The following is a 23,907-nucleotide window of genomic DNA, read 5'->3' as shown; positions in this document are numbered from 1 at the left end:
GCGCACGCACGCTTGTGTGGTTATCTCTGGCCATGCCCCTGCGTGAAAGTTACGCAGTATCACTGTCCTGTCCGTGGTAATAATCAGAACCGGCTCTGTAATGATAATGTGCACATTCTTCTCTCCCTCTGTGGTCAAATGTGTTGAGCGATGTGAGCATGGGCCTTGCGCAGCTACGCTGAGCCAAACGTAACCTATCGTAGGCTTCTAGGCTAATTACGCGCTTACACTGTAAATGCTTGACACGTATTGCAAATAAAATAAGAGTGTTTTCCTGGCCAACGGTAAGGGTAGGGTTGACAGGTAGCCTATGAGGGGCCTAGCCCCTGGGCCACGGGTGTTGATAAAGCGCCCCTGCGGACATGGAGGAGACCGAGGAACCTGTGGTGGACGACCCTGCAGAAAACGCAATTTCTTCCAGTAATGAAGTGCACCCCTGGCCCTACATACGTGATCACTTCAGCTTCGTAGAGAAAAGGGGTGACAGTTTCATTATGCAATGCAGATTATGTGTGCCCAAGAAGACAACCATTGCGGCATACAAAAATTTGACGTCTAATCTGCGCAAGCATGTTGAGGTAAGTATTGTCATTGGCATCATAATCACGGGCGCAGATAGAGGGTGGGACGGGTGGAATTCGTCCCACCCAGATTTAAATTCACCTCGTTCGGTCCCCCCCACTTATAGGGAGGAAAAAATGTCTATGCTGTCTTTCTTTGCATAAGGCAAACCTCACGGAAAAATCAAAAGACTAATTACCATTCGGTTTATTGAGGTGCACAGCAGTGTATACATAGTTGCAACAACTCACATAAAACAAAACAAAGACTGATATTCGGTTGGTTGAGCTGCGCAGACTGCACAGGTTGCGAGCTCGAGCTTGGTTGCTATGGTTACCCACAACAAGTTTGACAGTCATATCGGGGTTGGGGTTGGTTTGCTGGCAGCTTTGTCCTCCCCAGTTTTTTGTCCCTCCCATTTCAAAGAACGTATCTGCGCCCCTGATCATAATGTTTCCTTTCCATAGTAAAACCGACAATAGGCTGGTTATATTCCAAAAATAGTGGATGGCATTGCTAATGTTGAAGTAGCAACCTGTTGGTACTGTAACATAATGGTAACTAGTCTGTTATTCGGTTGGCTAATCATGCAAGCAAGTTAGCTCGCCAACCTGACGTGATCAGTCCTCCTACCATTCTACATCCAACAGGCCAGAAAGGAATACTAAGCAAAACAAATAATGTTTGAATTGAATTGTTCAATAACACACAGTGCACACAGGCAAGCTACGAGATTTCGGTGCAACATTTCACTTTCATATTTCGTGTACAATGCTTTGTGTGTGGTCAGGGCGATGTAAACGACATGACTGTGTGTATTGACCTTTTTTGTTTGTCTCAGTTTTAATGCAGCATTATCCTAAGCATTCAATTTGATACTCTTCCTTTAAATAAAACATCTGGGTTGAGATGTACATATATCCTTGTTCCCTCTTCTTTTTCATTTTTGCACAACACAATGGAGGCAGAAACCCATTGTTAAAAGTAACGTTTTACTTTTACTCAAAGTACATTTTAAATGACCTACTTTTTACTTTTACTTGAGTAGATTTTTTGTCTGGTAACTTTACTTGTACTTAAGTAAAATTTCATGAGTAACAGTACTTGTACTTGAGTATAATATTTTAGTACTCTTTCCACCTCTGGACAAATGCCAGGTCTTGTCATTCTGCACGGGCCACAACAGTGTGACTTCATAGACACAGAGTGTGTGTGCTTGACTGGCCTGCTGCCAGTTCAGATCTGTCGCCTATTGAGAATGTATGGTGCATCATGAAGAGGAGAATCAGACAAATGCGATCACAGATTTTTGAGCAGCTGAAGTCTTGTATCAAGCAAGAATGGATAAATATTCCAACTGAAAAACTGCAACAATTAGTATCCTCAGTTCCTATATCAGTGGTTCTCAAACTTTTTTCACCAAGTACCACCTCAGAAAATACTTGGCTCTCCAAGTACCACCATAATGACCAACATTAAAATACAGTAGCGTAGTAGGCCTAAGTATTCATTAAAAACAAGGCGGAGGTTTTATTTAACAAGTATATTTAATATTGTTGGCCACTGTAACATTACACACAGTACTTTGAACAGTAACACTGTGTTTAAATATAGGAAAATAAAACACTGTATTTAAATAATAAATCAAATAAATTGGCCAAATCTGCAACATCTGTAGTCTCATCAAGCTGTATGGTAAAATATCTACTGTTCTTAATGCGCTCAATCAGTGTCTTTTTAACATCGTCAGCCATGTCATTTATTCTCCTTGACACGGTGTCATTTGAAAGCGGCACCAAGTTTAACTCTCTGGCAGCTTTCTCTCCACACATGATACGTGTCATCTCTTTGGCTAATGGCAAACACAGCAGTTCCCCGATTGTGTGCGGCTTACCGGCTCTGGCGAGCAGGAGGCTGGCGCGATATGAAGCTTCCTGTGCTTTGGCTACAGGTGTACCATAGGACAGAATGGTGGACTTGGACTGCTTCAGTTCATCACGTTTTCGTAAAAAAAAAAAAATCCATTGGTTTGTCCTTTAGTGCTGTGTGTTTGGTTGTAAGATGCCGTTTGAGATGCGATGGTTTCATGGATTCATTGCTCAGAACGTCCCCGCATACAACACACTGCGGCCTGGGCAGCTCCTCTGTCCCGCTCCAAATGAATCCCAGTTTTATGTATTTTTCGTCATACTTCCTCCTCACTGGTTTCTGCCGTTTGCTAGCAGTTCTGGGGCTGGTTTTGCCACTGTCGTTAGCATCCGCGCTCGGCTCACACACATCCTCTTCAGTTCTCCCTCTCTCCTGATACACGCTCCCATTCGCGGATTTAAGCCATGACAGTGATTTTGTCGTACTCGTCATAATTAGCAAAGCCACCTCCACCTTTTCCCATCACAGCCTAGTCTACCAATGGCGGATAACCGTCTGTCAGCGGAACCGTCGGGAATGCGTACGTACGCTACGTATGGCTACCCAGAAGCACTTGCAAACTTTTTAAAATTATTAATTTAATTTGTATCTCCTTTCATTTTCTTGTCATCGGTTGATAAGATATTTTCATCCATTCGGATATTATGGATAGTATTTCACGTTTTATTTTATTTTTTAAATTTTATTTATATTTAATTAAGTGATTCTTTGGCGTACCACTAGAATGGAGCCCGCGTACCACTAGTGGTACGCATACCACAGTTTGAGAATCACTGTCCTATATGATTAAATAGTGTTATTAAAAGGAAAGGTGATGCAACACAATGGTAATAATGCCTCTGTTCCAAGCACGTTTTTAGTGTGTTGCAAGCATCAAATTTTAACTTTGTTTATATTTCCAAAATACAATTAAGTTGGTCAGTAAAACTAATGAAAATCTTTTCTTTGTACTTTTGTCAATTAAATAACGGTTCAAATGAATTTTTAAAAAAAATCACAGCTTTTTGTTTTTATTACATGTTGGAAAATATCTCAACTTTTCTGGAAATGGGGTTTGTCAATTAACTATTTATTATTTATTAATTATCATCAATACAATTGCATTTCGGGCGGCACGGTGGTGTAGTGGTTAGTGCTGTCGCCTCACAGCAAGAAGGTCCGGGTTCGAGCCCCGTGGCCGGCGAGGGCCTTTCTGTGTGGAGTTTGCATGTTCTCCCCGTGTCCGCGTGGGTTTCCTCCGGGTGCTCCGGTTTCCCCCACAGTCCAAAGACATGCAGGTTAGGTTAACTGGTGACTCTAAATTGACCGTAGGTGTGAATGTGAGTGTGAATGGTTGTCTGTGTCTATGTGTCAGCCCTGTGATGACCTGGCGACTTGTCCAGGGTGTACCCCGCCTTTCGCCCGTAGTCAGCTGGGATAGGCTCCAGCTTGCCTGCGACCCTGCAGAACAGGATAAAGCGGCTACAGATAATGAGATGAGATGTGACAATCGCATTTCCTTTTGTACAAAAATCTTTATATTTTTTAGAAAAGGTACAGCTGAACCAATAAAAGACAACACAATTTACAAAACCAAACCATTTTAATAATCACCTTTGTATATTTACAAATATCTACAAAACAGATTTTTCCATAAATAAGTAAAAATATTTTAACTTTTATTCTGTTAATCAATAAAAAAAAAAAAATCTCTCTTTAGTCTCTTTAAGAGATGGGGAAAACTTGGAAATTCCCAAGATACACCATAATTAATGAAGGATTATACCCATTCAAAAAAAAAAAGCGTATTTATTGTGGCATTACGTCAGGTAGTAACCTCTTCAGTCATGTAGGTATTGACCCCTCAGTTGTTATTCATATTACTAGCAACCACAAGAGTAAAGTTGGAGCTGCTGTATGCATAGGATTTTAGCAGAAATGTAGGCAAAGATTTTAATGTGTCATATCGCAGTAAACCATATTTTCCAAAGGTAAAGTAAATTCATTCAAGAGACACCATGATTTACATCTAGACAGTACTGGACATGAGGGCAATCTGTACTACTAAAGGAAGGCTGTCGGTCTCTTTGTCTGTTCACCTACACAAATTGATATGGCTGGACGCACATACTCCATACTTTGCACATGGATTGGTGACACCCCAGAGGGGCCCAAGACAACATTTTCAATTTTACAAAACATGGGATTAGTGCTAATCCAACACACTATTCATTTCCTGTAGGCTACATGCTAATGCTAACACACTGCACGCAGCCTTGGTGGGGAATCCCCTCCCTGACTCGCCTGAGAATTTCGATTGCACGGGACCTCACAATCAGCGCTCCTCGCCGGAGACTTCCACTAGAGCTGAGTCTATGTCACTGAGGAGACGCAGGGAGAGATTTATGTCATTTTGACAGAACACAATGAAAATGTATATAATCACGTGTCCACTCTCCACTGGGCCATTCAGAGGAAAATCAGGTTCACAGGCAATAACTACTAGTATTTAATATCTTTGCTACTCCAACTTCAAACAGCAGAGGTCCCGTCGTGCCCAAGAATGTGGCTGATGTTGTGAGCTGGGCGATTAGACTGTTTGTTAGAGTCTGAGGAGGAAGTATTTGCAAGTGACAGTAAAGGGGACATTGGCATTGAGGAACCATCAGGGGGCATTGCTGAGGCTATTTCAGGGAACAGAGAAGTCAGGTTAAAGCTGGATAAATGAGGAGTAATGCCTGAGGAGTTTGCAATGGGCATCGGTGTTATATCTGTCAGCAGCGGATAGCTTGGCTGTGCAAAGCCCACAGGACGTGGTGGGGAAAGAATAGATCCAAAGCGGTTGTTCAGTGGAGTAGTATTACTCTTATCAGCACTTGGACTTGTAAATATCTGGTTAGGAAAATACTGTATAGGAATCTCATTTGGAATGCTTGGATGAGCAGCAGGTGAATAAGAGGGGTAGAAAGAAGGAAGAGTGTTCTGAGGCTCTACAGGAAGGAGAGCAGTGGTACGCGAGGCACTGGGCTGGGTGACTGGGGGAATGAAAGATGCATTTGCATTAATCGGAGGTGGAGGGTTCATACCTCCCTCTCCAATAAAAGGAAAGCCAAAGTTCTGGGTGAGATGCTGATCTGAAACCAAGTTGCTGTCACTGCCAACCTGTGCACCATCCGGCATAAAACGCACAATACTTCTGCGCCGAGATTCACCACCTGCCTGTGGCCGCCCAAGGAGTACTCCCCCACCTGACGGAAGTGGCAATGGACTTTCAGGCTCAAATGTGTTCCCAGGTCTCAAGTTACCAGACCTTGGTCGATCGCCTGGGCGGATTTTTGAACTTTGCGGATCTGGTCCAATATGGTGGGCTCTCTGACTGACAGCTGAAAGTGACCTGGAAGAGCCTTGAGCACGGACTGTATCTGAGCTACTATGGGGTGTTGATGGAGGATGGGGCAGAACTGATCTTACAGATGAACCATGTAAATTTCCACTAACCTGAGAAATGTGCCCTTTATTGTTGTCCCCAAGATGCATGGGAGGGGCTGTCTGTGTAGGATGCAAGTTAGGGCTTGAGACTTTAGCCTGAAGTTCCCCAGAAGAAACTCCAGGCACACAGTTGTAATCTATGCTCACTGGGGGACAGCCTTGTGCAGCCCTCTGGTGCCCAGTTTGTTCAGGAAGATGTGGAGCCAATAGACTTTGCATAAAGCTCTGATGGCATGAGTCCTGCTCACGTGGCAACCCTGCTCCAGTCTGTAGCCCCTGTGCTGAAGGATGCGTCCCATACGTACCACGACTACGTCCATCACCAGACGAACCAGCCCCCATTCTAAATCCAGTTTGTGGCTGAGGACCTCTCTGAGCTGGAGGTACAGATTTACTGGCCATATCACCACTGCGAGACACTTGCACTTCAAAGTTGTTTACTTGAAGCCCATTACCAAGAGTCTTGAAAGGAAGATGCTCTGATATCCGTTGAATTTCTGAAGCCCCCGAGTGTTCTTGAGCTAGTCTGCCTTGAGGATTATGACTAATATTTCCTTTGCCATGTGAGGAGTCAACATAACCCTGTAATTCAGGCTGATCCTGTGAATTACCACGAGCAGTTTGCAATGTATGAAGTCCCATACGTTGGTCACCAGCAGTTGAAGTCTTCCCAATAAGCGCCTCAGCAGAATAACTAGACAGCCGATGACGCTCCTGTCGTGATGGAGTACAAGCAAGGTCTGAAGAGCGAGAAACAGGATTACTAGCCTGTGAAGTTAGTTGCTGCTCTAAAGTGCGAGTACCCATTAGCCTTTGCATAGCTCCATGATCCTGTCCTGGCTGGCGGTCTTGCTGACTCAAATGGTTGTTCTGATGAGCCCTGGGGCCTGCTTGTTGACCGTCACAATTCTTTTCCTGTCTACTAAAGTGTTGTTGCTGAAGCTGTTGCTGAAGATGTTGATGCCTTGAGTGTGAACCTTGTTGCTGCATTTGTTGCTGTTGGTGTGGCTGTTGCTGCTGTTGCAGCTGCTGTGGTTTTTGTTGTTGGTGTTGTGGTTGTTGCTGATGTTGGTGCTGCTGAGATTGTTGCTGCTGCTGTTGGTGCTGCTGAGCTTGCTGTTGGTGCTGCTGAGACTGCTGTGGTGGCTGATGCTGTACACCATTCTTCTCCAAGTGATGCTGTTTCTGCAGATTAACAGGAGGTCCTGTCTGACCACCTCGCACGACTCTCTTTTTATGGACATTCTGATCTTGTAGCAAAGTTCTCTGTTGAATATTGTGGATCTGGGTGTCTGGTTGTGTAAGGTGATGCTGAAGTTGGTAGAGGTGTCTCTGTTGTTCTTGGTGGTGTTGATGTTTGAGGTAATGACTTCCTCCCAGGATCTGTCCAGATTGTGGTGTGCCATGCTGTATCTGTGCCTGTTGTAGGTGCAGCACACTAGGTTGATTTTGTTCATGTGGTGCCAGTTGAGGTGGGCAGTGTCCTTCAGATTGACGAAGCACAGTGGTCATAAAAGTGTTTCCTGAAAACAGGGCACCTCCTCCATCAGAATGGTTCCCAGTCATAACTGATGAGGAATTTGGGGGCATTTGTCCAGACATTGCTTGGACATGTTCTGCCCCCTTAACATCTATCCGAGCAATACTACCAGCTGGGCATGGTTTTGAGCGCTTGTTTATAGGAAGAACAAGGTCCTCCTGGGCAGAGCGTTTTGGCATATCCTTTTGATGACGTTCAGATATCCCAGTACCTATGTGATTTCTCATGAGTGCACTTTTCAAAGGTGTATATTCATTAACTTGTACTGTGCCAGAGCAGCTTTGGGTGACCTGAGATGAAGTCTGAGACACGAGAACTGCCACTCCCCCTGGTGATGGAACAGATACTTGCTGAACAAGGTTTGGGGACCCTGGGTAAGACTGGACAGAGCTTGGCCTGATGAGATTATTAACATTTAGACTAGTGAGAGTACTAGCTTGTGACTGAGAATAAGCTGTGTTTAGTGGAAGTCGGACACCAGATGTACTAATGCCAGAAACCTCAACTACTGATGGAGTCTTTGACACCGTTATGTCACCTTGATTTGCCTGCTTTAACTGTTGACTTGTGACCCTTTCTTTGATTATGGGGGTTTGTTGTGTTTTTGGGAGTTCCCATCTGGTGGCAGTTGTACTTGATGGGTTGTCACCACTGCAGTTATCACTCTTCCTTCCAGGGCTGTCTTGCTCAAATATAGCTCTTGCAGCCATTGCTAAGATTTCTGCCTGCTCAGAGGTGAAACTAAAAGATCCAAATGTATTAGGAGATGCAGTAATATTCTGACCTGTTGGAAGTAGTGATGCAACTGAAAAACCTCGGTTACTTGAAGCTCCTGCTGTTGGTGAATCGGCCTGTCTATTTGCCACTAGCGTGGAATCATAGGATTCATTTCCCATTGTTGATACCTCTTGTGAAAGAACGGTTTCTTTTTGCAAGAAAGAATCTGCCTCAGATATATTTTCTGTGGTAACACTTGAATGTTCACCTCTGCTGAGCTCTTTGCTTGAATTTGCTTGACTAAGTTTGATACTAACAGAATGAATCTGGCTAGCAGTTGTTACAGACATATTATCTTCTGAATGTTTAAGAAGCTTACTGAATGTGTTCAAATTCCTGGATTCCTGGTGTAGAACTGGTGGTGTTGTATCTGATGGATTTGAACAAGTTGATGATGTGGACTGCAAAACAAAAGGTGTGTGCATCTGTGTAGCGTCTGCAGCTTTAACTACTGCAGGCTCTGTTTGAACTTGTTGAACCTTCTCTAAAAGGGATCCTCTTTCGAGACTCTTTATTGAATTAGCACTTGTACCTGAAAGTATGCTCTGGGGTTGAATAAGTGCAGTTTCAACAGATGAAACCTTCAAATTATTTTCTGAAGAACTGACACTTGTGAGTGTGGTTCTGTTCTGAACTAAAGTAGGACTTGATTCTGTTTGTATGCAACTAGTAGAACAATTGTTCACTGTTGATTTATCTTGAGAAATGCGTGCACTAGATGAGTTATCATTCATCAATGATTTTGTGGGAGAAGTAACACCTCTAGTTAATGTGCTACACTGAGAAGAGAAACCACTAACTGTTGATTCATTTTGCTGAAGGTCAATATTATTAGTTAAAACAGGTTCATTGCTGGCATGAACTACCGAGCTATCCTCAAGGGGAGTAACAGAATTAAGGGTGCCAACTGTTTTAGTGTAGGATGGGGGAGATGCATCAACACTTTTTTCATGACTTTGAACTACATCATCGTCCACTAGGGAAGTGACACTTGTTGTAATTGTTGCTGAATTGGCAGGACTGTGACTTAATTTACTATTTGAACTGATAGAAATGGCTGTAGAAGTATCGCATGCTGAAGTATCACTGATGGCCAAGGATGTACTTACAGTACTAGTTTTGTGGCTCATATCCTCACTGGCAGAATTCATAAAGTGAATATCTGTTATAGTGGAGGAATGTCCTTGTGCGACATTTGACTGAGATGACATACTATTTGCTGGTTTTGCAGCAATTCGACACATGCTTCTCTTCAGATTAGCTTCTTTTCTCTTGACTGGTCTGGCCCTTTTACCCGACCTCTGTTTGGGTTGGTTTACAGAGGATACACTGGTCTTTTTTGGTAGGATGTTAACTGCACAACTTACTGATGTTGACACGGGTACAACAGGGGGTATAACAGTCTCACTAGATATACTGACTCCTGAAACCAGCTTGGATAGAGAAGACTGCACTGTAGTGTCTGAAGGTGGAGTAATTTGCAGTTGTACATTGTTTTGACTGGAAACCTGTGAAATGCTTTGATTGGAGACTTGTGAAATGCTCTGGCTAAGGCTAGTGAGGGCACCCAAACAATTCAATGCAACATTGGTGTTAGGTTCCTCACAGGTGGGTTGAATGATTTGTGTAGCACTTTGGCTAACCTGAGAGCTCCCAGTGTCTGCTGATTTCACTGATTGTAAGACGTAAACCTGTCCATTCACAGTGATAGTCTGGGGTGCCGGTGTCTGAATCTGTGCTGAAGGACGTGGAAGGATGTGAACCAGCTGTTTAGCTTGAACAGTAGTGGGACAAGGGTTGCTGGAGGTGGTTATTTGATTAGCCAAAGTGGTAACTGCAGATGGCACAATGTTAGTTTGATGGTTCTGTTGAGTAGGCGGCACTGTTGGTGTCTGGATTATAACAATGTGCTGGCATGCCGCCTGGTTAGTCACATCCTCTCTAATTACTTGTGGGGCTGGACATGTATTAGCCTGCTGCAAAATTACAACATTTGGATTATTTTGAGGCAGGGATGACCCGATTACTGGGGTTCCATCTGAATTCATTTGCACAACTTGCATTGTCTGGAGTACTGGCAGTGTGGTGGCTTGCGTCTGGGGCACAAGTGTTTGCTGAACAGGAGGCACAAGGGCAGACTGGGACTGGGGTATTACAGCTGGTTGGGACTGGGGCTGAGATGGCATAGAGGGTTGTAATTCGTGCTGAGGTGGCATAGCATGATGGATTTGAGGCTTGGGTTGTATGGCTGGGTATGTGTGAGTTTGAGTTGATGGAGGAACAGGTTTGGGTAAAATTGTGGGCTGAGCTACAACGGTTTGTGACTGAGTTAGTAACCCTGTCTGGGGTACAAGTGGTGGTTGATGAAGTACCACAGGGGTCTGGGATAAAAGTGATGCCTGAGTAACAACAGGTGTTTGAGGACAGGGGAGCACAGCTGGTAACAACTGGGGAGGGTTAGACCGAACAGGGACGCATGTTGGATTGGGGGTTTGCAGTTGCATAGGACCTTGCGTTTGCACTTGCAGAGGAATGGGATGGACTTGGGGATTTGCCACAACAGGACATACTGATAGTTGTGGAATGTTATGCCCAGAGTTACTGGCTTCTGTGGCTAAAGCACGACATACAGGCTGTACCGTGTTCCCAGTAAGCTGTAGTGTTGTCCATGTAGTCTGCGTGCTGCTAGCTGCACTGGTCCTAAGATGAGCAGGGTTGCCTGGCAATGTTTGGGCAAGAGACATGCTTTCGGTATTGTGTGACAGCACTGAAGAAGAATCAGAAACAAGTGTGTTATTGACCATGGTTTGATGCAAGGAGGACAGACTAAATGTAGGCTGAAGTTGGACTGGCACTGTGCAACTGGTGGAAGATGCAAGAGTTGGTGTCGGCTTGGCTGGTTGAATTTGTTGAGGACTAGGAGCAGTGACTGCAAGCTTGGGACATATGCCTTGAAGAGTAACATAATTCCCAGGAGGGGGCAGTTTTGGAGCAACAGGTGCCACAGCAGCATACTGTTCCACCACTGCAATACAGGGTTTGGACACAGCAGGAATAAGAGTCGCTAGTGGAACGTGTGAAGACGTAGTAGAGGTGACTGTTATTTCATTGATCTGTGTTCCATTTGGGACACCAAGTGCTTGACCTGGACCCATTTGAACATTGCAAGATGGCTGGATGGCTAAAGCATTGACTGGCTGCTTATCCAGGTGAGAAACAGGATTTGAAGGAGCAGACATTTTACTTGCTGAACAAGCCAAATTCTCATTAGAGTACACAATTATTCCATTTGACATCAAGTGAGTTGGTGTTATTTTGGCTACTTTAGCACAGCGCTGCTTGCCCTTCCAGTGGATAGTGGGGTCATCCAGAAAGTTGATCCCATTTGCTTTGAGGAGCTCAATGTAATGAGCACTTTCCTTTCGTAACTCCTCCACCTGCTGTCGTAAGCGTTTTATCTCTTCCGCTGTAGAGTAAAGAATGGTCAACAAAGATTTTAACAAATGTTGCATAGAGCATCTATTCTCAGTTTATCTCAGTAACACTTTATATTCCAACCAAGCACTCTATTTTACTGAATTTTCATGACAGCTTCCAACAGGGAGCCTGAAAGCTACTGTGCTCATAGATACCCACAACTGGCTAGGCTTTTCAACAAGGGAAACAGGAAAAACACCCCTTCTACACAGACAGAAGAGCTAATTATGCTCTCTTGGACTTCTGTTAACAAATGGCTATGACTATTGGGATTGAAAAAAATCACAATCCATTAAAAACAGAATAAAAGCTATACTATATAACACCAGTCAGGAGCCCAAATTACCGGAAACTTCAAGGTGCAGTTAACAAACTAACCTGCCAACCAGAGCAGAAGTAATCTCTTACCTTGTACTTTGTCTCCTCCATTGAGCAGCAGTTCATCATTCTGTTGCTTCAGCTCAGTGATATAACGAAGGGCTTCCCCTAGAATCATATTCTTACTCTAAAAATAAATGAAGAGTTTAGAGTGCAAGCTTATTGTACGATACTTCCATCAGTTTACACTGTACATTACCTGTTTTAAGGCTTGAGAGCAAGGCAAGAGGTCTCCGATTCGTTTGATACCAGCATTGATCTTCTCTTTGCGGTGTCTTTCGACTAAATGACACATGGGTGTTTATTGTATATTTTAAGTTGGGAACAATGGGGGGACGGGGACACACACACACACACACACACACACACACACACACACACACAAACCAAGTAATGAATATAGAGTTGGCATGAACTGTAAAAACACTGACAGTCTTATCTCGTAGTATGTCAAGAACTTTTTAACCTAATGGACTAAAGTGCCTAAACATAAATGATCAAATACATCTCGGAAGTCACCATGTTGTGTACAGACTCAAGCAATATCCATTAACCCAAGTAATTCATAAACTGCCAAAATGTGATAATACACTCGTTACTGCATTCTTACCTGCATTGTGCGTCTCTTTGTTTTTTTTCCTCCTGACATCAAGCAAAACAAATAGAAATCAGCACCACACTATAATTATAATTCAATAATTCACAATATATGAAGGTTCTGCAGAGATATTAAGTACACATGCATAATTATTTAATAGATGAGTGACAAACTAAAGGGAAAAACAACAAAGTTGTTCCAAAAGTGCCCATGTGTTCACTTGGGTTGAGCTCTAATGAGTGTGAATGTTATAGCAAATGATTTACAGTACATTATTTTCATACTTATCAAAACATTCACTAAGCCCTTGTGCCCTGTGGATGGGGGCAGGGTATCCTGGAAGACACCATGCCAATGAGAATATTGAAGTTTTATCACAGGATACAGGTGATCGTTTAGAAGAACTACAGAACTGAGTCATGCTTCCCTCTAAGGGAACAAGTGGAGCCAAACTGTGACAGCAAAATGTCTTTGATAGCATAACAGAACCATGCTTTTCATGCTAAGTTAAACAAATGAGACAAAAATATTATACTTGGTCATTTATTTATTGAGGAAAATGATCCAATATTACATATCTGTGAGTGGCAAAAGTATGTGAACGCTTTCAGTATCTGGTGTGACCCCCTTGTGCAGCAATAACTGCAACTAAACGTTTCCAGTAACTGTTGATCAGTCCTGCACACCGGCTTGGAGGAATTTTAGCCCATTCCTCCGTACAGAACAGCTTCAACTCTGGGATGTCGGTGGGTTCCCTCACATGAACTGCTCGCTTCAGGTCCTTCCACAACATTTCCATTGGATTAAGGTCAGGACTTTGACTTGGCCATTCCAAGACATTAACTTTATTCTTCTTTAACCATTCTTTGGTAGAGCGACTTGTGTGCTTAGGGTCGTCGTCTTGCTGCAAGACCCACCTTTTCTTGAGATTCAGTTCATGGACAGATGTCCTGACATTTTCCTTTAGAATTCACTGGTATAATTCAGAATTCATTGTTCCATCAATGATGGCAAGTTGTCCTGGCCCAGATGCAGCAAAACAGGCCCAAACCATGATACTACCACCCACAGCTCGAAATTCGCGGTGGTCCGGTCGCCCGAGGCGACTTAATTTGTCATTTGGTGGGTAATTCCTGTCATTAGCCAGCCCGGCTGGCTAGTTGAAAATAAAAAATATATATGAAGCGAAGATTCAGACACACCCGTCAACTAAAGCCGCCACATATTAAGCGCGTCTGTGTTAATCGATGTGTTTATCGGCAGGACGGAAAATACCGAAGAATTCCGAATCATATCGTGTACGAGTCAGGCTGTCGGTTTTTTCACTACTGTGCATGCATACAATGCATCTCGTTGAATATTGCGGTAATCACGTTATCAAATTCAATAGATGTGGCCACATTATCACCCATTTAAACACGTGTTTTTGTTGTTGTTTACATCTACATCTGACAAAGCTATGTTGCGATGTGGAATTTTCTGAAAGGTGTACAGAAACCGCCAGAGACGGGGACAAAGTGACCTCAGTCTGAAGAGGAGAAAAAGGCCGCCGATAAAGCGTACGAGAAGGAGAAACGACAAAGGACTTATAAGCAAACATGGGAACAGGGTAGGCTTTGGCTGCGATACAATTTTTATGGAATAATTAATTTTTTTCAAGTTGATTCCTAGTCAATATGAAGCTCCTAATGCTTTCTCTCTCATAAATGGTTAAATACAGAAAGCATGTTGGACATATTCTGGGTGCTATAGTCATGATAGTAAGTATATTTGTTTTCAATACTCATACACCAAGTTGCCAAGTTTTCCAATATATTATTATTTGTTGATATTATATTATGGTGCTCTGTGTTGTTCTCATTTATGTATTTAACAACAGTATCAAAATACTCGGGTCTTGAAATAAATGCACATTAGTCATGAACAATGGTAACTACTCTCTTTTGTGTTATTTTTGACAGAAGTAAAATTCAGACATGAACAAATTTTGGCTAGTTGATTTTCTGTTTGGCGAGTTACTTTGGAAGGTAACTAGTCCGGCTGGCTGGTGAAAAAAATATGAATTTCTAGGCCTGCTACCACCACCATGTTTCACAGATGGGATAAGGTTCTTGTGCTGGAATGCAGTGTTTTCCTTTCACCAAACATAACGCTTCTCATTTAAACCAAAAAGTTCTATTTTGGTCTCATCCGTCCACAAAACATTTTTCCAATAGCCTTCTGGCTTGTCCACATGAGCTTTAGCAAACTGCAGACGAGCAGCAATGTTCTTTTTGGAGAGCAGTGTCTTTCTTCTTGCAACCCTGCCATGCACAGCATTGTTGTTCAGTGTTCTCCTGATGGTGGACTCATGAACATTTAACATTAGCCAATGTGAGAGAGGCCTTCAGTTGCTTAGAAGTTACCCTGGGCTCCTTTGTGACCTCGCCGACTATTACACGCTTTGCTCTTGGAGTAATCTTTGTTGGTCGACAACTCCTGGGGAGGGTAACAATGGTCTTGAATTTCCTCCATTTGTACACAATCTGTCTGACTGTGGACTGGTGGAGTCCAAACTCTTTAGAGATGGTTTTGTAACCTTTTCCAGCCTGATGAGCATCAACAACACTTTTTCTGAGGTCCTCAGAAATCTCCTTTGTTCGTGCCATGATACACTTCCACAAACATGTGTTGTGAAGATCAGACTTTGATAGATCCCTGTTCTTTAAATAAAACAGGGTGCCCACTCACACCTGATTGTCATCCCATTGACTGAAAACACCTGACTCTAATTTCACCTTCAAATTAACTGCTAATCCTAGAGGTTCACATACTTTTGCCACTCACAGATATGTAATATTGGATCATTTTCCTCAATAAATAAATGACCAAGTATAATATTTTTGTCTCATTTGTTTAACTGGGTTCTCTTTATCTACTTTTAGGACTTGTGTGAAAATCTGATGATGTTTTAGGTCATATTTATGCAGAAATCTAGAAAATTCTAAAGGGTTCACAAACTTTCAAGCACCACTGTATATGTTTATTTCTGTAATATCTCACAAAATATCAGGCCATTCTGTGGCTGGGAAGTTATTTAATTTGAGGGGATTCCCAAGCAAATAATGTGCATGAAATCGCTCGCTTCGAGCAGTCAAGCAGACAGAGGAAGTCCGTGTGCGCAGGAGCAGGTTTAACTTTGACCGTGCACTGACAGTTCCATCATTCTGTCGTTAAATGAAGAGCTGATCACACCGAGGTGCTCACTGACCACCGATATTTATTAGTTTGGTCCTGCGTTTCCTTTCCTTCGCAAAATAACGTCTTTTCTTCTCACTTTCCGTTACTGTAGTCGGTCTTCCACGTTTCATTCACACACTCGCGTCATCCATTTTCTCTCCTGTTTCAAATTTGTATCCCATAATGCCTTGCATGAATGGGAAAAGCCCACCACGTGATGTATGACGTAGTGCAGAGGTCACTCACAGGCGGACCGTGGTCCGGGTCCGGACCCAGAAGCTGTCCCATACGGACCCGGACCTACAACCAAAACAGAAGGTCATGATTTAAAACCTGACGGGTCGCTTCTATTTTAACCCGGCGCAGCTTTTGTAGTCTTTACAGTAGTGGTTTAGTGGATGAGGAAACGCACAGACCAATTACATGCGAGTTAAGCCATTCCACGAGATACCACGAAGCCAATCAAGTCTGCAGCACTCCAGGCGGTTATTGCGACCCTACAGTGCAGACAGATGAGAGAGTTAGAGGCAAGTTACACATGAAAAGACGGTAGAAAGAAAAAGAAAGCGAGCGATACATGTAGAAAACAAAGGGAGTGATACAGACGACTGAGCCGGAGAAAGTCCTCAACTTTTTCCTGGAAAAAGACGGAGAAAGTTGAGGAAAAAGACGGGTGAGACGGAGAAAGGGAGAGAAAAATAAGGAACAAATGGCGCTCTCCAAAAAAAGAAAAGCGGACAGCGAAAATAGAGCATTTAATCCGGAATGGACACACTCATTTCTGTTTATACTTCCTTTTGGGAGCACTAAACCAGTGTGTCTCATATGTTCATAAAGTGCCAATGTGAAACGCCATTATGAGACAAAACATAAGGGCTTTGAACAAACATACCCACTCAAATCTGAAGTGAGATCACAGAAAATAAGTAGTCTCAGAGTCCAATATGACCAGTCCACCAGGATCCTGAGCCACACATTCACTGCCCAACAACGTGCTCATGAGTGTTCCCTCAGAGTTGCTTGGATTTTGGGTCAACACAAAAAGCCATTTACTGATGGAGGGGTTGTCAAAGAATGCATGAGTGCAGTAGCTGGAACACTACTTGAGGGAAAACAAAAGCAAGAGCTTTGTGATAAAATAAAGCAAATACCCATGTCAGCATCATCTGCCACAAAGAAAAGTGAAATATTGACTCAGGACGTGCTAACCCAGCTAGATGAAGCCATGCATAAGGCACCATGTGTAGGCTTAGCTGTGGATGAGTCCACTGACGTGTGACAGTACTGCAGCTGGTAGTGTATGTCAGGTTTTCTAACACAGACCAGAAAGCATTCTGTGAAGACCTGTTAGGTGTCACTCCCCTTCAGACCAGTACAAGAGGAGAAGACGTCTACCTGGCCATTAAGGAGATGTTAACAAAGAGAGGAATAGAGCCAAAAAAAGTGGTTTCAATAACCACAGATGGAGCCCCTGCTATGATAGGGAGAGAGAAAGGAGCTGTAGCAAGACTGAAAGAGGACAATCTTGAGCTCATCGCTTACTACTGCATCATTCATCAATCCGTCCTCTGTGCCTCCCTGTCAGATGAGCATGCTGAGGTGATGAATACGATGATGAAAATGATCAGTTTTCTCAGGGCATCCTCTTCCTACCGGCATCGCATGCTTAGGGAATTCCTCAGAGAAGTTGATGCCAATGCTGATGATCTTTTGCTGCACAACAATGTGAGATGGCTCAGCAAAGGCAGGGTGTTAGCGCGCTTTTGGTCCATTAGGAGGGAAGTAGCATCTTTTTTGGCAGAGCTAAGAAGTAAGAAGGCAACACAGTTTTCTCTCTTTTTAGAAAATGAGAAACACATGGACAATGTGGCCTTTTTGGTTGATATCACTTCACATCTGAATGAACTGAATTTGAGGCTACAGGGCAAGAACAATTCAATTTGTGAACTGATGACAGCTGTCTGCTCCTTTCAGAGGAAACTTGAGGTGTTCAAGGAAGTCCTGCAGGGAGACTGTGCACACTTCCCAGCAGTGCAGGAACAGGTTCAGGGACAGCGAGATGTGTCTTCTTTTGTTGACTTTATTGATAAGCTGATTGTAAACTATGGCAACTGTTTTGACAGCTTCAGCTTTGGACAGCAGCTCACCATGTTCATTCAGAACCCATTTCTCATCACAGATGTCAGGGGGTTCTCAAAGGAAGTGACACAGCACTTTAAATGGGTAAATGCTGGGCCTCTGCAGATGCAACTGGTTGATCTCCAAGCAGATGTGGCCCTGAAAGAGCAATTTGTAAGAACTGACCCTTCCACTTTCTGGCTCCAAATGGTCCCTGAGACAGCTTTCCCAGGTCTGAGGAAAGTAGCCCTATACATTTTGACCATGTTTGGCTCCACACACAACTGCGAGGCAGCTTTCTCCACAATGAACATAATCAAAACTAAATATCGTTCCAGGCTCACCAATGAGCATCTCCACATGTGTATGAGAATGGCCCTGACTCCATTCAAGCCCAGGTTTAAAATCCTGGCAGGACAAGCTAGAGCTCAGTTCTCTCATGCCCATTTTCCACCAAATCAGTTCCAGGGCTGGTTCGGGGCCAGTGCTTAGTTTGGAACCGGGTTTTCTGTTTCCACTGACAAAGAACTGGCTCTGGGGCCAGAAAAACCGGTTCCAGGCTAGCACCAACTCTCTGCTGGGCCAGAGGAAAGAACCGCTTACGTCAGCGGGGGGCGGAGTTGTTAAAACCAACAACAATAACAAGACCGCGAAAGATCGCCATTTTTAAGCGACAAGAAGCAGCAGCTGTGCAAACGCGAAGTCATCCGTTATTATTATTGCTGTTGTTGTTGCTGCTGCTTCCGTGTTGTTTTTGCTTCGATATTCGTGCCAAGGTTTATGCAAACGTAGCGACGTAACTGACGTATACAGCGACGTAACTGACATGGCTTCCCTTAGCACCGTGAGCTATGGAAAAGCAAACTGGTTCTCAGCTGGCTCGCAAGTTGAACGAGTTGTGAACCAGCCCTGGAACTGATTTGGTGGAAAAGGGGTATCACTGAGCAAAAAAGTGGGGGAGTTGAATATAAGAGGGGATGAAAGTGAGCCTCTAAAACTGTTCAATTGTTAAGATGTGTTGAGATTTATTGTCTGTAAAATTGGTTGAGACTGGTTGAGTCAAGATGTGAATCAGAAAAGGGGAAATTCAAGCCTTTCCTCTATTTTATTTTTCTGAAGTTAAGCACTTTATTTGAACATGCACAATTTTCACATTTTATTTATTTTCTCTTAGTTTGAAATGCAGCCCTACTTTTATTTAGTAAATGAGAGAACATTATACCTACATATCGGCAATCGTACATATATGTTCAGTTCTATGTTACTTGACAAATATTGTCAAAGAGTTTTCGAATTGTCCTGAATTCATTTGATTTGACAGTCAGGTATTGAATACATGCAGATGTTGATACAACTACTAGGCTACTTAAATATATATCACATTAAATAGTTAGACATTATGATCTTCCGGACCTTTGCTTCAAGAAATTTTCTCCAACTGGACCTCTTTAAATTTTAGTTGAACGTAGTGTCTTGAATTGGGTCATGGTGAAGCAGAAAAAAATAGCAGAGAATTTAGGGCCACATGGCCCTAAATTCATTAATTGTTCTATTAGGGAAAAAAAACTAATAAAATTGGAAGTCTGTGATTTGAATTCAGTAGCTTTCGGTCCACTAAACAACCTACACTTGAAAAATCTGAAAGGCCATCTACCTTCAATAAATGAAAAATTTGATAAATGTTACGAATGGTTTGAATTTTATAATATACCATAATCATGAACACAAAATGTACAATTTGATACAGTTTTATATCTTATGTGGGGGGTTTAAGAATAAATCCTTACCGTGTGGGTTTCTGGGTAGTTTCTGGCTGATTCTGTATTATTTCTGGCATTGTGGCATGCACCGCAGCCCTTAAAAAAATTACAAATAAAGAAGCAAAAATACAAACATACCTATAGAAACACCTATTCAAAATGCACAATAATGTACTAACTATAAAACAGTCTTTAAATAAACAACCCTACCTTCCAGCAGTGGCTGAAGGAGGATTAGGTATGCCAGCTTAAAGTCAGGAATCACAGAGCTGTGTTCTTCATGAAAGCATTTGTCTGTGAGGAAATTAAGAGTGAGCAAAATCTGAGTATCAGTCCAAAAACACAGGTTTGATTTCAGCATCACAATGAAAATGAATCAGATTGGATCGGTGCATCCAGACTTCTCTTATTTCCGTACATCATAAGCTCACAGGTACAACTAGCCATGTATGAAAAGTCGAACATCCCTTCTTAAGCCCACTTTACACGGGGACGGTCTGAAACAAAAACGTAAAAGTCCGTTTTCGTTCTCACTTTTTTCCGCGTCTACACGACCGTTTTCAAGGAGGAAATCTGCGTCTATACGGTGACGCATAAATGTGTGGAATTCAATTGGATGTGCATGCCAGGCGGCTACGTGGTGCTGTGAAAGACCTCCGCTATGTCTGCACACATGCACAACGTCTTCCGTCTTGTCTGATCTGCACATCTGCGCCGCGAAAACTTTGACTACTCTGGCTATGGTAAGTAAGAAAGTAAGTAAAAAAGTAAGAGCATACTATACCCGCCTCTGTTCATTAACGGTATATGTGCAGATTCGGTATAGATGTTCGAAGGACTCCTGGACGTTTATTAAAGCTGCCAGAGCAGCTTGAAGGTCCGTTGGATCGATGTAATCAGACATGCTCTTACTTTTTTACTTACTTTCTTACTTCCCGGGCTGGCATGTACAGTATATGACATATGTATGACGTAAATGCGTACCCGACGTGAGCAGATCCGAGCAGAGTTTCGCGTATTGGGTAGTTTAGACGGATATGCAACGGGGGCTGTTTTTAACTTATCCACTCTGGAAGGCGTTTTCAATTTTTTCCGTTTTTCAGCCTCGGAAACGCCGTCCCCGTGTAGACGAAAGGCACTTCCGATAAAATATTTAGTCGTTTTTACCCGACAGCGTCCTCGTGTAAACGGGCCCTTAGAAGCACTTTGCTTGTGCAGTTGTTGAAGATCTTTTGTAGCGCTTAACTTTCAACTATCACTACATCTATCCATCCACCTCTCTCTCTGTCACACACACACACACACAAATAAATAAATAATATATATAAATTTTAATGAGTACACCTTTATCACATGCAGTCTTTCACAGTCACAAAGCATACAAAGACCACATATTAATAAATATACAATTCTGTACAAAAGTCTTAGCCCCCCCATTTTTCTTTCATACAAACCTTGTTATAGATTTCTATTTTATGACTTCTACATTATCGAGCCAGTACAAAAACATTTTAGAGTTCCAAACGTTCATTTTCCAGCACAAAATTAAATGTTACAGAAAAAAAACTCTGCATTTGAGCAGCATATTATATAAGAGACCACTTTTCAGATTAAAAAAGAAAGCATAATGGTGCAAAATTAAGATTAAAATGGTTTTGGTGCAAAATGAAGACGCGAGTGTGACAAAGTGTCCAGAAGAACTGTGGCTGGTTCTGTAAGATGCTCAGTAAAACCTACTGTACAGCTCATTTCCACATAAAACTGCACTCACTGGACCTGAGACTGCAAATTTTTTTTTTTAAACAAAGGGTCGTCTCACACCAAATACTGACTTTGTTTCATTTATTATGTCTTATTGCTGTTTATAGTTATTTTTTACTGTATAATATTCTAAAATTGGCTTGTAGATATGACAGATCACGTGTTTCAAGGTGTACTCGTTAAAAACCATCCCTGCATGGAATACATTAAAATAAAATTTAAAAAAATACTTGAGAAGTGCCAGAAAATGTGATTCGCCTCAGTTGGACATAAGCATACGTACCGTACATGTATGAGCCTGATCCTATTCTGAGAAGCTGTCTGTTTCAGAAGCTCTCTAGTAAACGGTATTTTTTTCCACCTCTCCTCTCCTCTCTTCTCCTCTCTTCTCTTCTCTCCAACCCATTTATGACACACAAGCAGCACTGACCTACTCTTTACCAGTCAGTGCTGAATGTGGACTTGGTATTGGTGTTGCATTTATTGTACTGTATTATATTTAATATCTGCACATCGCTTGTTTTTTTGCACATTACATGACCTGCTGAATTAAACTCCAGTGCTTTGAACATTTGGAGAATAATTCATTCTGATTCTTAAGTACCTAGTTACACCTGAAGGCTATAATTAAATAAGTTTGTTTTGTATTTATAAGGTATCCAGAGAAAAAAAAAATTGCATTGTGCAATGAAATATGTGATATGTTGATGTTTCTGCTTAATAACGGCGAAAAGCAATTTGCTGACAAACAACAACTATTTCTTAAAACATATATATATATATATATATATATATATATATATATATATATGGTGCGGCACGGTGGTGTAGTGGTTAGCGCTGTCGCCTCACAGCAAGAAGGTCCTGGGTTCGAGCCCCGGGGCCGGCGAGGGCCTTTCTGTGTGGAGTTTGCATGTTCTCCCCGTGTCCGCATGGGTTTCCTCCGGGTGCTCCGGTTTCCCCCACAGTCCAAAGACATGCAGGTTAGGTTAACTGGTGACTCTAAATTGACCGTAGGTGTGAATGTGAGTGTGAATGGTTGTCTGTGTCTATGTGTCAGCCCTGTGATGACCTGGCGACTTGTCCAGGGTGTACCCCGCCTTTCGGCTGGGATAGGCTCCAGCTTGCCTGCGACCCTGTAGAAGGATAAAGCGGCTACAGATAATGAGATGAGATATATATATATATATATATATATATAAAAGTGATTCCACGCTTATGGGTACTGAAATGGGGACATGAACTTATTTTTAAAAATTCACCTAAAACCATTTCTTTTTTATGATGAATGATATGAATGATATGTTAAAAGATAACTTTAATTTTCTGAGATGTAATAAAAACATATTTATATGCCAAAGTCAGAACGTAACAGAAGTGGTGTGGACATATAGATTCTCAATTTTAACAATGTAGAATTACTTTTTGAAACATAGGAAGGTGATGTTTTAGCAAATATAATTAATAAACATGTGTAGTAGAATAAACATACACATTCTTTCAATAAGATTAACATGGTATATAGCTAGATTGTAATTAATTTGTAACAGACGCGAGATGGACAATCGTAACAGAAGTAATGGAACAGACATCATTTTGGAACTCATAGGCTTGACTTTGGCATATAAATATGTTTTTATTACATCTCAGAAAATTAAAGTTATCTTTTAACATATCATTCATTAAAGATTACATGTTTTGTGACCTGATGGTAAAAAAAGAAATGGTTTTAGGTGAATTTTTAAAAATAAGTTCATGTCCCCATTTCAGTACCCATAAGCGTGGAATCACTCATATATATATATATATATATATATATATATATATATATAATTATTATTATTAATTAACACTGACAGCTACTCTAGCTTGCTAGCTAATACGCTAAATATGCTGTTCTCCTGCTGACTTTACAGACAAGACCATCAGCTCCGCTCATAAATACACGCCTATGGAGCTACTACAATGCAGGAAATACCGCTTATAACATCTTTATTCACTTTTATAACCAGCAGCTACTCAGCTCATCACAGCTGCCACAAGCGTAACGCTAGCTAGTTAGCATTAGAGCTAAAAACAACTAGCTACCGACTCGGAGCTCCTGCTAGCTGTTAGCAACATGGGTCATTATTTTACAACCAATACGATCCATTGCCAAATTATAAAATTTCTCGATATCGATACTGGTCGCATAATATAACCTACCGGTAGCTTCAGCATATTTTTTTTTTTGCACTAAAAAAAACTATCCCGGTAAAAACTTTATTGATCCTTTTCGATTTACTTCATTTTCCCAATGCCAGGCACAAACTTGGTGGGTG

General features: G+C 42.1%; 1 protein-coding gene across 2 annotated transcripts; it reads right to left on the bottom strand.

Annotated features, from left to right (window-relative positions):
- Positions 1-4,107: 4,107 nt before the first annotated feature.
- Positions 4,108-23,902, bottom strand: LOC132867097 (basic helix-loop-helix domain-containing protein USF3). Of its 2 annotated transcripts, none has more exons than XM_060899825.1 (7): positions 23,792-23,902; positions 20,036-20,119; positions 19,853-19,921; positions 12,741-12,772; positions 12,330-12,412; positions 12,161-12,257; positions 4,108-11,741 (listed from the first exon to the last, which is right to left on the bottom strand). In XM_060899825.1, exons 3-7 carry the CDS (start codon positions 19,900-19,902, stop codon positions 5,002-5,004), a joined length of 7,002 nt encoding a protein of 2,333 aa, XP_060755808.1. In that variant the 5' UTR covers positions 19,903-19,921; positions 20,036-20,119; positions 23,792-23,902; the 3' UTR covers positions 4,108-5,001. The 2 variants fall into 2 exon arrangements, with proteins under 2 accessions (XP_060755808.1, XP_060755809.1); XM_060899826.1 differs by lacking the exon at positions 23,792-23,902 and adding an exon at positions 21,870-22,599.
- Between the last annotated feature and the right edge of the window lie 5 nt (positions 23,903-23,907).

This window comes from Neoarius graeffei, chromosome 19 (genome assembly GCF_027579695.1).
Source record: "Neoarius graeffei isolate fNeoGra1 chromosome 19, fNeoGra1.pri, whole genome shotgun sequence".
In the NCBI taxonomy this organism is placed as follows: Eukaryota; Metazoa; Chordata; class Actinopteri; order Siluriformes; family Ariidae; genus Neoarius; species Neoarius graeffei.
Note: the sequence above shows the minus strand (reverse complement) of the source record. Positions and strands in the feature narration are given on the sequence as shown.